At 43.9% G+C, this 14236-nt stretch overlaps 1 protein-coding gene across 1 annotated transcript; it reads right to left on the reverse strand.

Annotated features, from left to right (window-relative positions):
- Positions 1 to 10874: 10874 nt before the first annotated feature.
- On the reverse strand, positions 10875 to 13989 carry LOC306930662 (guanylin-like). Its single transcript, XM_079511745.1, has 3 exons — positions 13748 to 13989; positions 12161 to 12353; positions 10875 to 11829 (listed from the first exon to the last, which is right to left on the reverse strand). Exons 1-3 carry the CDS (start codon positions 13823 to 13825, stop codon positions 11771 to 11773), a joined length of 330 nt encoding a protein of 109 aa, XP_079367871.1. The 5' UTR covers positions 13826 to 13989; the 3' UTR covers positions 10875 to 11770.
- Between the last annotated feature and the right edge of the window lie 247 nt (positions 13990 to 14236).

Raw genomic sequence — 14236 nt, forward strand, 5'->3', positions numbered from 1 at the left:
GGCCTGGACATCAGGTGGTTAATGAGTAGTTGTTTTTACTGCGTCACTAAAGAGGATATCTGTGACTCTATAAATCCTGCTTTGACCTTATCATCCGGTCATTTTATGGCCCCCGCTCCCCACACAATAACGTCTGCATGTCACTCCGTCGGGGCGTGCGTTCTACAAACCCAACGCACCCGCTAATATTCTGACACCTGGTGTGGCGGTGAGTGGCGTCATAGTAGCACGTAGTTCAGTTGATTCACCAGCGATCAGTGAAAACACACCTAGTCTCTCCACGTCACTTATAGGCTAGCCTCAGAAACCCAGACGTTTTTATTTCCAGGGAACTTATAGGCCAACAAAATTGCCTATTTTGGCCTTAAGTCACACTCTTGAGATAGGCCATTTTACTTAAATGGCCGACATCAGCATGATCATTTTCATTTAGGGCCGGCTAATGGCGTTTTTACCAGAGGTGGCCAGTGTCATGAGTGACTTTAATAGGCCAAAAACAAAATCCTCAAAAAAATGACTTAGGCCATTAGTTTAAGAAGGTGACGATTCGTTGCTTTGTGGCTCTCTGCCTGATCCATGACCCGTACAGGGGTGTGCCAAAATATCGATATTGCAAACTTCCTCCGGCGATAAATAATCAATACACTGCTGGCAAATATCAATATTTGAATTCACCATGCATGTCTGTCCCTTGCTGCTGTCCCTTGCTGCTTCCTAATGCAGTGGTTGAAACCCTTTCAGGCCATTACCCCCCAAAAGAATCCTATTTGAACTGGGGACCCCCCAAAATAATCTTATTTGAACTGGGGACCCCCCAAAATAATCCTATTTGAACTGGGGACCCCCCAAAATAATCCTATTTGAACTGGGGACCCCCCAAATTAATCCTATTTGAACTGGGGACCCCCCAAATTAATCCTATTTGAACTGGGGACCCCCCCAAAATAATCCTATTTGAACTGGGAACCACCCAAAAGAAGCATATTTGAGTCGGGTTAGGAACCCCCACCCTGTCAAGCACTTGGAATTGTAGGAGTTGAGGCGTTACATTTTGTTGGACTCAGTTCCACAGATGAATATTGTGAAAATACTCGAACTATAAGCTCACAACCCCTCGTGTCGCAAGGCGCTTTGAGCATGTAGATCGGCAATTTATCTGCAATTGTTTTGGGGCCTCGTTCTTGTATTTCAGTGCAGGACAACTCAAGAATGGATGGAATATATATTATTATTTATTGAATATAAAATGAGTAATATATTTATTATGGTTTGGCGATGAATTGGATCTGCTTTTTAGGTACTCGGATCAAGAAGCGCATCAGTCCCAAACATAGGGACACTGGGCCTCATGCTCCAATAAGTTCCTAACTTTTCCTCTTACATTTCTTCCTAAGTGAATTCCTAAGAGAAGTCCAGTCAGATTCATGAAACGTTCTTAAGTAGGCAGAATTGTTCGTAAGCATGTTCCTATGATGATGAATCCAAATCCTTGTAACTTGAAGGGGTGTGCCAGTTAATTCAAATTATCATAGGTAGACGCCCCACATATCCAATTAGCATCCTAATTACCATAGGTTACCGCCCCACCAATCCCATATAAGGCATTGGGAATTCACTTTCCTACCTGTGTTCACCCAGGTGGGTGTAGTTTTGCATGACTCCATGGCCTTGCCTGCAGTCACTGTGCTGGCTGAGACTATGTCCGCCAGTAGGTGGTGCTATTTCACAAGTTAATTTGAAGAGTGTACCTTGTTTTAAGACAGGTGTTTGACATTGTGTAATTAGGTCTCTTCTGAGCCTGCTCAAGGTGTGCTAAATTGTAATTAGCAGGGCAGCACACTAGTTTGTTCAGTTCAGTTTGGTGTGTGAAGGCAGACAGATGTCCTTTTTTCTGTGTCGTGCGACAAAGCATTGTCTGTGAGTATATTATGCATCTTTGTGATTATGTATGTCAAATGAATGATCATTTATGCTACATTTGTATCAAACTGATGATGTTTTGTTGTACTTGTATTCATTTCAGTTTTACTCTGGGACTTCAGTAAAAGAGATACTACACCCGATACTTTTGTCCGGAGTTATCTTTCTGCCTAACTGTGCCTCGAAGCAGCGAGGGCAGAACAGTAAAAAGACAGAGACGTCTACAGCAACTAATCTCAAGAGGATACACACTTCAGCCTTCTAAACATGCCTCGGTCACATGATGACGAAGCTAAGTCAGTCCACACTCACAAATCAAGTTCATCTAAAAACTCTAAATCATCAAGCCACTCTAGTAAGGCCTCGGCAGCATGTGCAATGGCGGCGGTCAATGCACAGGCAAAGGCTGAGGCAGCACGAGCAAAGGCAAAATTCGCTGAAAAGGAAATTCAAATGAGAGTCAGACAAGCAGAGCTCAAAGTGGAGGAAACGAGGATGGAGGCCACAATTGCAGCGCTTCATCAACAATGCGACGCAGAGGCGGCCGATGCTGAAGCCAACGTATATGAGGCCGCAGCAAGCGGACTGGAGGAAGAGCACTTGAGCCTCACCATCTATCAGAAATGTGACCCCTTACAACGTACCAGTGAGTATGTGAAAGCCCATTCCTTACAAAATGAAAAATGAATGCCAGATGATCATGTCATGGCCAATGAGGTGCCACCACGTACCACATTGCATCAACTCAAACATGAAGTTGAACCTAGAGATGAAGCAGATATCTCAGTTAATAACCACAACAATGACTACAACTACAAGGGGGTCCCCCAGCAATCCTATGACTACAAGGGAGTACCCCAGCAAACCCAGCACCACAAGGAAAGCCCCCAGCAATCCCAAGACTACAAGCGTGCATCTCCTCCACCCCAGGGCTATGAGCGTGCATCTCCTCCACCCCAGGGCTATGAGCGTGCATCTCCTCCACCCCAGGGCTACGAGCGTGCTTCTCCTCCACCCCAGGGCTACGAGCGTGCTTCTCATCCACCCCAGGGCTACGAGCGTGCTTCTCATCCACCCCAGGGCTACGAGCGTGCTTCTCCTCCACCCCAGGGCTACGAGCGTGCTTCTCATCCACCCCAGGGCTACGAGCGTGCTTCTCATCCACCCCAGGGCTACGAGCGTGCTTCTCATCCACCCCAGGGCTACGAGCGTGCTTCTCATCCACCCCAGGGCTACGAGCGTGCTTCTCATCCACGTCAGGGCTACGAGCGTGCTTCTCATCCACCCCACGGCTACGAGCATGCTGCTCTGCCATCCCAGGGCTACAAGCATGTTTCCCGGCCGTCTCAGGGCTACATAAAACATGAACCACCATCACCTACACCACAGGTTTCCTCGCAGGAAGATTCTAATATCTACGACCTTACCAGATTTCTTGCCAGACGTGAATTGCTCAGTGGAGGACTTACAAGGTTCACTGACAAGCCAGGTGACTACTGCGCATGGAAAGCCTCATTTGAAAATGCCATTCAAGGTCTACGCTTAACGGCCAGTGAAGAACTAGACTTGTTGACCAAGTGGTTGGGCAATGAATCCTCACAACATGCAAAACGTGTCCGAGCAGTGCACATCAACCAGCCTTCCTTTGGACTGGCCAAGGTGTGGGAGAGGTTGCAAGAGTGTTATGGTTCTCCTGAGGCCTTGGAAGAGGCCCTGTTTGATAGGTTAGAACATTTCCCCAAAATTCCTAACAGAGACACCCATCTACTACGTGATCTTGGGGACCTTCTTTCAGAGATAGACTCTGCCAAGAGCGAAGGCTGCATACCAGGGCTGCTGTACCTTGACACGGCACGCGGCATCCAACCTATAGTGGACAAACGTCCATATTTCCTGCAGGAGAAATGGATGACACATGGGACAAGGTACAAAGAAGAACATTCAGTGTCATTCCCACCATTCTCCTTCTTTGCCACCTTCATTAAGAATGACGCCAAAATGAGAAATGACCCCAGTTTCAGGTCTTCGGCTCCACCACCTGCTACGACCTCCAAAGCAGGGCCACCTTTCGTCACAACCTCCAACGCAGGGAGAAGTCTGTGGAAGCAGGACAAATCAAGAATGCCTATCATAGTCAACAAAACGGAAGTCAATAATGCTGAACAGCAGCAAAGTCTTGACCCTAGCAAAGAGTGTCCCATCCACCAAAAACCCCATCCACTTAAAAAATGCAGAGGATTTCGAGAGAAGAATCTGGAAGAACGTATGGCCTACTTGAAGCAGAACTGGATATGTTTCCGATGCTGTGCATCTTCCAGCCATCAGGCCAAGAACTGTAAAGTCGACATCCACTGTGCAGAATGTGGTAGTGACTCACACATCTCTGCTCTCCATGCTGGTCCCGCACCTTGGGCCATACAAGATGATCAAGAGCCCGTCACTTATCACGGCGGGGAGCCAGAGTCGGCTCCAACTGTTGCCACCTCCACATGCACACAGGTTTGTGGAACTAAGACTGGTGGTCACTCATGTGGCAAAATATCCCTTGTCTATGTCTACCCAAAAGGGCACTTCGAAAAGAGAATCAGAGCTTACGCAATTCTAGAGGATCAAAGCAACAGGTCCCTGGCCAGGTCTTCCTTTTTTGACATATTTGGCATCTCCAAAAACACTACCCCATACATTCTCAAGACTTGTGCAGGGGTGTCGGAGGTGACTGGGAGAAGAGCGAGCAATTTTGTTGTGGAATCAGCTGACAGCAAATCCAGTCTGCACTTGCCCACACTTATTGAATGTGACATGCTCCCTGACAATCGGAATGAAATTCCAACTGCTGAAGCTACACAATACCACCCTCACCTCAAGGACATTGCTGCAGAGATTCCAGCACTCGACCATCAAGCAGACATTCTGTTGTTACTTGGGAGAGATGTTATTCAGGCCCACAAAGTGCTTGACGTGCGTAACGGGCCTCCAAATGCTCCATTCGCACAGAGGTTAGCGTTGGGGTGGGTTGTTGTGGGTGACATCTGTCCTGACAGGGCTCACAATCCTAGCCAAGTTAACGTTCTCAAGACAAACATCTTGGAGAACGAGGGACCGAGCTTCAGCTGCCAAGGTCAACACAAGATTAACTCTCCCATCCTTGGTCAACCAAACAGGCTGACTGAGGTTGATGTCATGGGAGAAACAGTCTTCCAATGCACACATGCAGATGAAAAACCAGTTTACTCAATAGAAGAACAAGCAGTTCTACAGATAACGGAGAAGGAAGTCTATCAGGACGACACAAAGAGTTGGGTGGCTCCACTGTCTTTCCGCTCCCCAAGACCACGCCTCCCCAACAAATCTCAAGCCAGTCAACACCTCGCCTCAGTCTGTAGCATGTCGAAGAAGCGACATCACATTCCTGTATCTACCGACACAAACTTCCCTCTCATTCTGACACCAGCTACCCTCATGACCCAGAAGGTTGGAGTGCCTTCGATACCTCCTGGCAATTCTGATGAAGGTGACCCATTCAAGCGCCAGCGGAGGCACGTTCAAAAACTCTCCAATGTCTTCTGGCATGGTTGGAAGAAAAAGTGCCTCTTTGCTACAAAGCAGCAGGAAGTGGCACTCAGATAGGCCTTACCTACAAGAAGGGGTGGTTTGCCTCTGGAGAAACATGCAAGACTTTCTTGAGACCCATAACAGAAACTGTATTCCTCCTGCCGACCACTGATGAGTACAATGTAAAGAAAATGTAATTATGACATGTTAGTGATGTCAGACGGGGAGTGTGCTGGCTGAGACTATGTCCGCCAGTAGGTGGTGCTATTTCACAAGTTAATTTGAAGAGTGTACCTTGTTTTAAGACAGGTGTTTGACATTGTGTAATTAGGTCTCTTCTGAGCCTGCTCAAGGCATGGCTGAGGGAAGTAGGGGTGCTGGGGGGGCTGTAGCACCCCCTCCCCCCAGGCACAGCCCCCCCTCGAACAGGAGAGAAAGGGAAAAAAAAGAGATTTAAATATGCTGTATCACAGTATTGGCACCTTATCCTGGTTAATTGCCTGTGTCAGTTCGTTCATATATAACTTGCGTGTGGAGAGGGAAAGTAAAGGCCACGTTTGCGCGTGAAAATGCGCGAAAATGCGCGTGCATGATGCGCGTGCACGCGCATTTTTGCGGCGCGCGCTACGCGCGCGCACCCCCAGGTACACGTTCAGCCCCTGCTAGTGTAAAGTACTTCCCGCGGGCCTGGCTCAAGGTGTGCTAAATTGTAATTAGCAGGGCAGCACACTAGTTTGTTCAGTTCAGTTTGGTGTGTGAAGGCAGACAGATGTCCTTTTTTCTGTGTTGTGCGACAAAGCATTGTCTGTGAGTATATTATGCATCTTTGTGATTATGTATGTCAAATGAATGATCATTTATGCTACATTTGTATCAAACTGATGATGTTTTGTTGTACTTGTATTCATTTCAGTTTTACTCTGGGACTTCAGTAAAAGAGATACTACACCCGATACTTTTGTCCGGAGTTATCTTTCTGCCTAACTGTGCCTCGAAGCAGCGAGGGCAGAACAGTCACACCTGTGTGTGATTGCAGCTCACAGGACCTCACACATAGAAATAAAGTTGAGTGAAGTCAAGAATACCTAAACTAAAGTCTAAATATGGTGGAACACCAGACTCCAAACATTAAAAATCAATAATACTGTGGAGGTACTGAAGTGAACAGAAATTTTCACATTTTCAATATTTTAATATTTTCAATATTCATGAATGTATTTTATTATTTATCTCACAATAGTCAACTGGGGGGGGGGTTATGTGGTGGGTATGGTGCGTTTGTTTGGGTTGGGTTGTGAACTCTAAACCAGTGGCTCTCAAACATTTTCATGTCAAGGACCCCCAAATTGACATGCATTCTGCAGACCCCCATATGAAAATATTTTCTGCTAGGGTAATGTTTTGAAGATTTATCAAAATGTTTTGAAAATAGCCGATCTACAAGCTCAAAATGGGCAGTAATGGGACACGTTTGTGAGCTTGTATATTGGCTATTTTCAAAGTATAAAATGGGATTAAAGTGGTAAAATATTCCATATTTTGCTGTGGACTGCCTGGAACTTCCTCAAGGACCCCTTGAGGTCCTCAGACCAAACTTTGAGCATCATGCAGATGGCGCTGTTTTCCCTTTATGTTTTCAGATTGCACTTAAGAACGAAAAAGGCACCCTCAGAGTGCTCCACAGTGTGCGTAGATTCTGTTCTTACCTACGAACAAATCACAGCTAAGAAAAGATTGAGGGATCCCAAAACCTTCTTAAAAACTTCCTAAGTGGGTTTAAGAACAAATTTCCTCTTAAGAACTTCTTAAGAACGGTTGGCGCATGAGGCCCATTGAATCCCCCGTACCTAAACAGTAGATCCAAAACGACAGGTGGTAGCTGGGGTGGAGGAGGGTGAGACAGCAGCGCAGCAGAATCAGCAGCAGCAAGCAAGCAGGAGGAGGAGTGCAAACCCTTCCAGTTTAAATAGCCGGTATGAAGATGGAGTGAGTGTTTGATCGGATCAAATGAATCATGTGAATGAGAACGTGATGCTGAGGCGGCCCAATGAACGGCGGCAGCGACTGCACTGAGGTTTCCTGACTGAACTTGCTCTGTGCATGTCTGACAGGCGCAACTCTCATTTATTTGACAATTTGGCCAATGTTTGACCAGTTTTTATAGAATAGATTCTTGATTACTTTTGATGCAGTAATGGTCTTTTTTATCCTCTACAGGCCTCTAATTGTCACTTTGCTGTCATCTTCTTACTTGTCATCTTGTTCAAAATCATATCATGATGACACATTTCCCTGATTGATTGATTGATTGAACATTTTTGAAGGAGTCAAGGGATTCGCATGTCTTAATGACTGTTGGTAGGGCGTTCCACATTTTGGTGGCATAGGAGCGAAAATAATTTAGTCCCTTGTTTGTGCCGAATCTGGGTTGAACATGATTCGTTGCACTCCCTCTGGTGTTGTGGGTGTGGACTTCGTTAACATTAAGGAAGTATCTACACAGGTACATGGGTATCTTGGTGGAGTATCGAATCTTGTGGACCAGACCCATTGCAAGATGCTGTACTCTGTCGCCGACCCTAAGCCATGCCAGTCTATGGCATGGCTTCCCTCTGCAGATTCCCTCTGCAGTTCTCTCCAAAGGACTTTGGTGTGCGTCTGACACATTTACCACTGTCCTAACTCCTAACGCACAACAACGAGTGTCAGATAATGATAAAGACAAGTTTACATTAATATACCTAAACTGTGGTTTATGATCTGACAGACGACCGTGATATTTCTCTCTCTCACTCTGTGTGTGTGTGTGTGTGTGTGTGTGTGTGTGTGTCTGTGTGTGTGTGTGTGTGCGCGTGCATGCATGTGAGATAGGGATGCTGCAGGTTAAACAGTAACCCTGAATGGGACAAGGGCCAGAGCACTTCTTTGTTCACAGACACTGTTACTCACCCATATCCTAATGAGTGAAAGCTGTTACTCATATCCTAATGCAATTCCCATATCAATCAGAACTGCAGACTCACTCCCAATCTTCCGCCGTATCGTCTGAAAACCCACCTCTTCAGACTCCACCTTAGCCCACAGCAATTACCATAGCACTTGCCCTAGCCCTGACGACCTTTGCAGTATGCAATACTAGGCTATAGTAGTGATAATCGCCGATCTACAAGCTCACAAAGCGGCACGAATCGGAGCCCTGTGAGCTTATAGATCTGCTATTTTCCTTTAGCTTGGTTCCCCGGGGTGACTTCACATTTCTCTCTTGGGTCACAGGCTAAAACTTTTATTTTTATTGATTGAATACTTTATTAGTCTGAAATGTAAACAGCAAGAGAGCCGATGGGGACTTGTTTCCATTGTGGCCCTGTAACTACAATACAATATAGTCATATCCAAATCGGAGGAGTCACATTGGGCCTCATGCGCCAATAAGTTCCTAACTTTTCCTCTTACATTTCTTCCTAAGTGAATTCCTAAGAGAAGTCCAGTCAGATTCATGAAACGTTCTTAAGTAGGCAGAATTGTTCGTAAGCATGTTCTTATGATGATGAATCCAAATCCTCGTAATTTGAAGGGGTGTGCCAGTTCATTCAAATTATCATAGGTAGACGCCCCACATGTCCTAATTAGCATCCTAATTACCATAGGGAACCGCCCCACCAATCCCATATAAAGCATTGGGAATTCACTTTCCTACCTGTGTTCACCCAGGTGGGTGTGGTTTTGCATGACTCCATGGCCTTGCCTGCAGTCACACCTGTGTGTGATTGCAGCACACATAAATCACAGGACCTCACACATAGAAATAAAGTTGAGTGAAGTCAAGAATACCTAAACTAAAGTCTAAATATGGTGGAACACCAGACTCCAAACATTAAAAATCAATAATACTGTGGAGGTACTGAAGTGAACAGACATTTTCATATTTTCAATATTTCAATATTTTCAATATTCATGAATGTATTTTATTATTTATCTCACAATAGTCAACTTGGGGGGGGGGGGGGGGTGATGGTGGGTGGGGGGTTATGTGGTGGGTATGGTGCGTTTGTTTGGGTTGGGTTGTGAACTCTAAACCAGTGGTTCTCAAACATTTTCATGTCAAGGACCCCCAAATTGACATGCATTCTGCAGACCCACATATGAAAATATTTTCTGCTAGGGAAATGTTTTGAAGATTTATTAAAATGTTTCGAAAATAGCCGATCTACAAGCTCAAAATGGGCAGTAATGGGATGCGTTTGTGAGCTTGTAGATTGGCTATTTTCAAAGTATAAAATGGGATTAAAGTGGTAAAATGTTCCATATTTTGCTGTGGACTGCCTGGAACTTCCTCAAGGACCCCTTGAGGTCCTCAGACCAAACTTTGAGCATCATGCAGATGGCGCTGTTTTTCCTTTATGTTTTCAGATTGCATTTAAGAACGAAAAAGGAACCCTAAGAGTGCTCCACAGTGTGCGTAGATTCTGTTCTTACCTACGAACAAATCACAGCTAAGAAAAGATTGAGGGATCCCAAAACCTTCTTAAAAACTTCCTAAGTGGGTCCAAGAACAAATTTCCTCTTAAGAACTTTAAGAACGGTTGGTGCATGAGGCCCATTGTTTTTATTCAGTCTGAAACGACTAAAAATGTAATTTAATTTCATAGCCTTGTTCAGGCCGCATCAATCAGGCTGGATTTGGGCTGCCACTGTGACTGTGAACAGGGCCTTAGAAAACCAACACAAGGAAACCAAAACATCACTAAGGAACGTGTTACTGCACTGGGATTATCAACGACTAGGAATAATACTAGGCAGTGATTTGTTCAGAACAGGCCAGGTGGGTTGTGGTAGGTGGGCCGGTCTGTCTGTTTCAACGTTGGTTGTGTATCATTTACGTTGAACCTCATAGAAGATGATACATGTTTGAAAAATAAGTGAATCTGTGAAATCCTAAATTGATGATTTTGGTGACTATTGGTCAAGTCAAATTTTAGGACAGGCCCTATTTTGGCCGGTGCCTTACCCCTTATCCCTAAACTTCGTTGCCTTTTACTATTAACGTGTCGATGCAGATCGGCTATAGTTGAAAAGAAAGAATATATATAAATAGCAAAAAAAAGAAAAAGAAGGCATATATTAAGGGGGGAACAAAAATGGACTTGTTCATGTTGTCATTTATCTGAACAGCACTAGAGGGCAGCAAACATTAACAAACTACTCTAAATGAGTATGAAGTTCAAATACTGCTTTTAAAAATGCAAGATATGCATAAGCATGTACTATTAAGCATGTATAGGCTACATTAGTACTTTACCTCAAGTGCAAATTTGACGAAGCAACTTTCCAGGGATAAATATTAATGTAATGGTTGGAAAATAAATACATGACTTGTTGGAATGCACACACACAACACTGAGTTAAACTTTGCTTTTTTTTATTCAAAAATACAAATGAAAAAATGAGTGTACAAAGATCTGCAAGACAGTCTCTGAAATATAACTTAAAATATCAAAATTATTTCCAAATATAAATTACGCAGCTGAAAATGTGATTTGAAAATAAATGGCTAGTATGCTGCAATAAGTAACAGTTTGTAGAGAAAACAGTTGTCTTAGAATGTAGAGGTACTTTCTGGACAGAGAAATGAACTCTTAGGTCTAATAGTTATTAGGATAATAGAAAACAAGGTAGTCTGGCAAAACATGTCTTTCCATTTCATTCAGGCAGTGGTAGAAAGCAACCAAGTACATTTACGCAAGTGTACTTTTGTAAAAAAAATGTAGGTACTTTTACTTGAGTATTATTTCCATTTTTTGACACTTATTTATCCTTCACTCTCACAACATCTCAGAGGAAAATTTTTATTTTTACGCCATGGCAATTGTTTGTAAGATTATTAGAACAAAACATTCCACTTAAGCATCGTTTCATATTTTGGAATTGGAAAATAGCCTTAGCTACAAGCTAAAGACTTTGTTGAGCATGTAGATCGGACTTGTTTTTTTTAAAGGTTTGACAATGTTTTGTAAAATTTGAGTAGGCCTACTTAGACTTAGGTTTTTAGACTTTAGAGTTTTGAAGACTAGCCTTTTTCTTGTAACAGTAATTCTAATCTACATTGTGGTATTGCTGCTCGAAATCCAAGTACATCTTCCACCACTAATGGTAGATGTTAACAGCCAGTGCAGTGGGTTACTGGTAGATGTTAACAGCCAGTGCAGTAGGTAGTGGTAGATGTTAACAGCCAGTGCAGTGGGGTAGGTATAGTGGTAGATGTTAACAGCCAGTGCAGTGGGGTAGGTAGTGGTAGATGTTAACAGCCAGTGCAGGCAGGAAAGGAGCAGATCTCACACACATCCATGGGGACCATCACTGTAAGATTGATAAAAAGAAACACCCAAATTACACTCAAAACGCTCACTATTCAAATAGCTGCTCGTACAGTTTATATGAATTAGACTTAGAGGCATGACAGTTCATAAAACTAATCAGCTTAATAGATTTTTTTTATCGACAGTCATTTAAAAAAATAAACTGCTTTGGCTGAAAGTTTTAAATAATCGAACAAAATCTTGTTTGTCGAAAGAGAAATGGATAGAATGATCTCTATCTCTAAGAGAATAATTGATCATATATATCTGACCAGGACAGAACAATGGCAGCAACTTGATGATGAAAATAATACTAATAATAATATTCGGACCTAGGTTGGACAGAGCCATGGCTGCTCCTGGCTGCTGGCAGAGAGGCAGGAAGTCCAGTGGGAGTTCGGGGTCCTCGCAGACCCACGATGCACCGGGGCTCGGCAGCCGGGGGCTTCGCTGCTCCGCTGCCACGCTAATGTTCAACGCCTGGAGCTTCCTGACCGACTCCGCCGAGAATGAAAATTCACCCTCCTAGAGAGAGAGGTACAAACTCAGTGAACACAGTCAGTCACAGTCAGTACCTGATCGAGGCAAAGTATAGATACTCCTGGTGAAATATTACGCCACTAAGTGTGAAAGTTGCTCTGTCACATCATGTGTAGTAGGCCTGCTTCAGTTGAAAGTTCAAGATTACTTTGTAGCCTATGTCAAGGCATTTAAGTTCCTTCCCTTTATAGTGGGAAAGGAACCCTACAAACCCTCCCGCGCACTCAGATCAGCCAACGCAGGGAAGCTGGAAGTACCCTCACTAAAAACGCCGGGACAACGCTCCACACGTCCCAAACTCTTCTCCCTTCTGGCCCCAAAACTGTGGAATGCACTTCCCGTTGCAATCAGAACTGCAGCATCACTCCCGATCTTCCGCCGTAGTCTGAAAACCCACCTTTTCAGACTCCATCATGGCCCATAGCACTTACCCTACCCCCCTTAGACAGCACTTCTTAGACTTATATAGCATTTGAAACAGACTTATAGCATGTCATGTAGACAGCACAATAAGTGCATTGTATGTAGTCATAGCACTTCATAGTATATATGTACAGCATAGTATAGCATATATGTGTAGTTTATATGTATAGTGTCATTATATAGATATGTTCTAGTTATAGTTTATATGTATAGTGTCATTATATAGATATGTTTTTTTTACATATGTGATGTATTCCCATGCTTTTTGTTCTTGCCTATTGTAAATCGCTCTGGATTAAGAGCGTCTGCTAAATGCCTAAATTGTAAATTGTAAATTGTAAATTGTATACAAGGCTGAGAGGAAAAAAAAAAATAGAGTCTGCAACACTGGTAGAAAACTTAGCTCCACTGGTTTATTGATGCAACGTTTCGGATCCCAGTGATCGAAACGTTGACTCTATTTTTTCCTCTTGTACTGCCTTTTGTCCAGCACCTGGGCCAGAGTGGAGGTGCATGCTCTATAGAGCGTCGCAGTCCCGCCTCCTACCCTGGACCAGGAAATGAAAACCAATGCATTATTCTCATAGACATTTCTTAAAGTATTTATTTAAAGACGGTTACGCCGCGGACAAAGCCAACTCGAGTCGTGACAACTCATGACAACACAAACAATATTTTGGACCAAACAAATAATTGTTTTTCTTCTTTATAATTATTTGTTTGGTCCAAAATATTGTTTGTGTTGTCATGAGTTGTCAGGACTCGAGTTGGCTTTGTCCGCGGCGTAACCGTCTTTAAATAAATACTTTAAGAAATGTCTGAGAATAATGCATTGGATTTCATTTCCTGGTCCAGGGTAGGAGGCGGGACTGCGACGCTCTATTACCTTTGTAAGTATACAAGGCTGACATCAAAGTGTATTTGTACTTTACGGATTGAATTGAATTGTCACTTACTTGGACCTGGACGGCATTAGAAGCGAAGGTGAAAGCCAGGAACAGGACAGTGATGGCAGACAGCATGCTGGTCTTCATGGTGTTTGGGGTTATTTTGTTGCTTGCTGGTTGTTGCTGTAGAGTAGATCAGTAGGTAGTGTCTATAGTCAGCTGAGTGGTTGTTGTTGGTGTGGTTCAGTAGGCTGGTGTATCTCAGTAGGTATTGTCCAGACAGTCAGCTTCAGTTGTTCTGTACTCCCAACCGCCAGAACGGCCCTTTTTAAAGGCGTCTGCCCCCACCCCACATATCCTAATTAGCATCCTAATTACCATAGGGAACCGCCCTACCAATCCCATATAAGGCATTGGGAATTCACTTTCCTACCTGTGTTCACCCAGGTGGGTGTGGTTTTGCATGACTCCATGGCCTTGCCTGCAGTCACACCTGTGTGTGATTGCAGCACACATAAATCACAGGACCTCACACATAGAAATAAAGTTGAGTGAAGT

This window comes from Electrona antarctica, assembly GCF_951216825.1.
Source record: "Electrona antarctica genome assembly, chromosome: 10".
In the NCBI taxonomy this organism is placed as follows: Eukaryota; Metazoa; Chordata; class Actinopteri; order Myctophiformes; family Myctophidae; genus Electrona; species Electrona antarctica.

What these genes read in the sequence shown, in the direction of transcription:
- LOC306930662 (XM_079511745.1), bottom strand. Translation starts at nt 13,825, where the DNA reads ATGAAGACCAGCATGCTGTCTGCCATCACTGTCCTGTTCCTGGCTTTC. An exon ending in CTAATGCCGTCCAGGTCCAA is followed by an intron (nt 12,354 to 13,747) that starts GTAAGTGACAAT and finishes CTCTCTCTCTAG; the next exon opens with GAGGGTGAATTTTCATTCTC. An exon ending in CATGGCTCTGTCCAACCTAG is followed by an intron (nt 11,830 to 12,160) that starts GTCCGAATATTA and finishes TCAATCTTACAG; the next exon opens with TGATGGTCCCCATGGATGTG.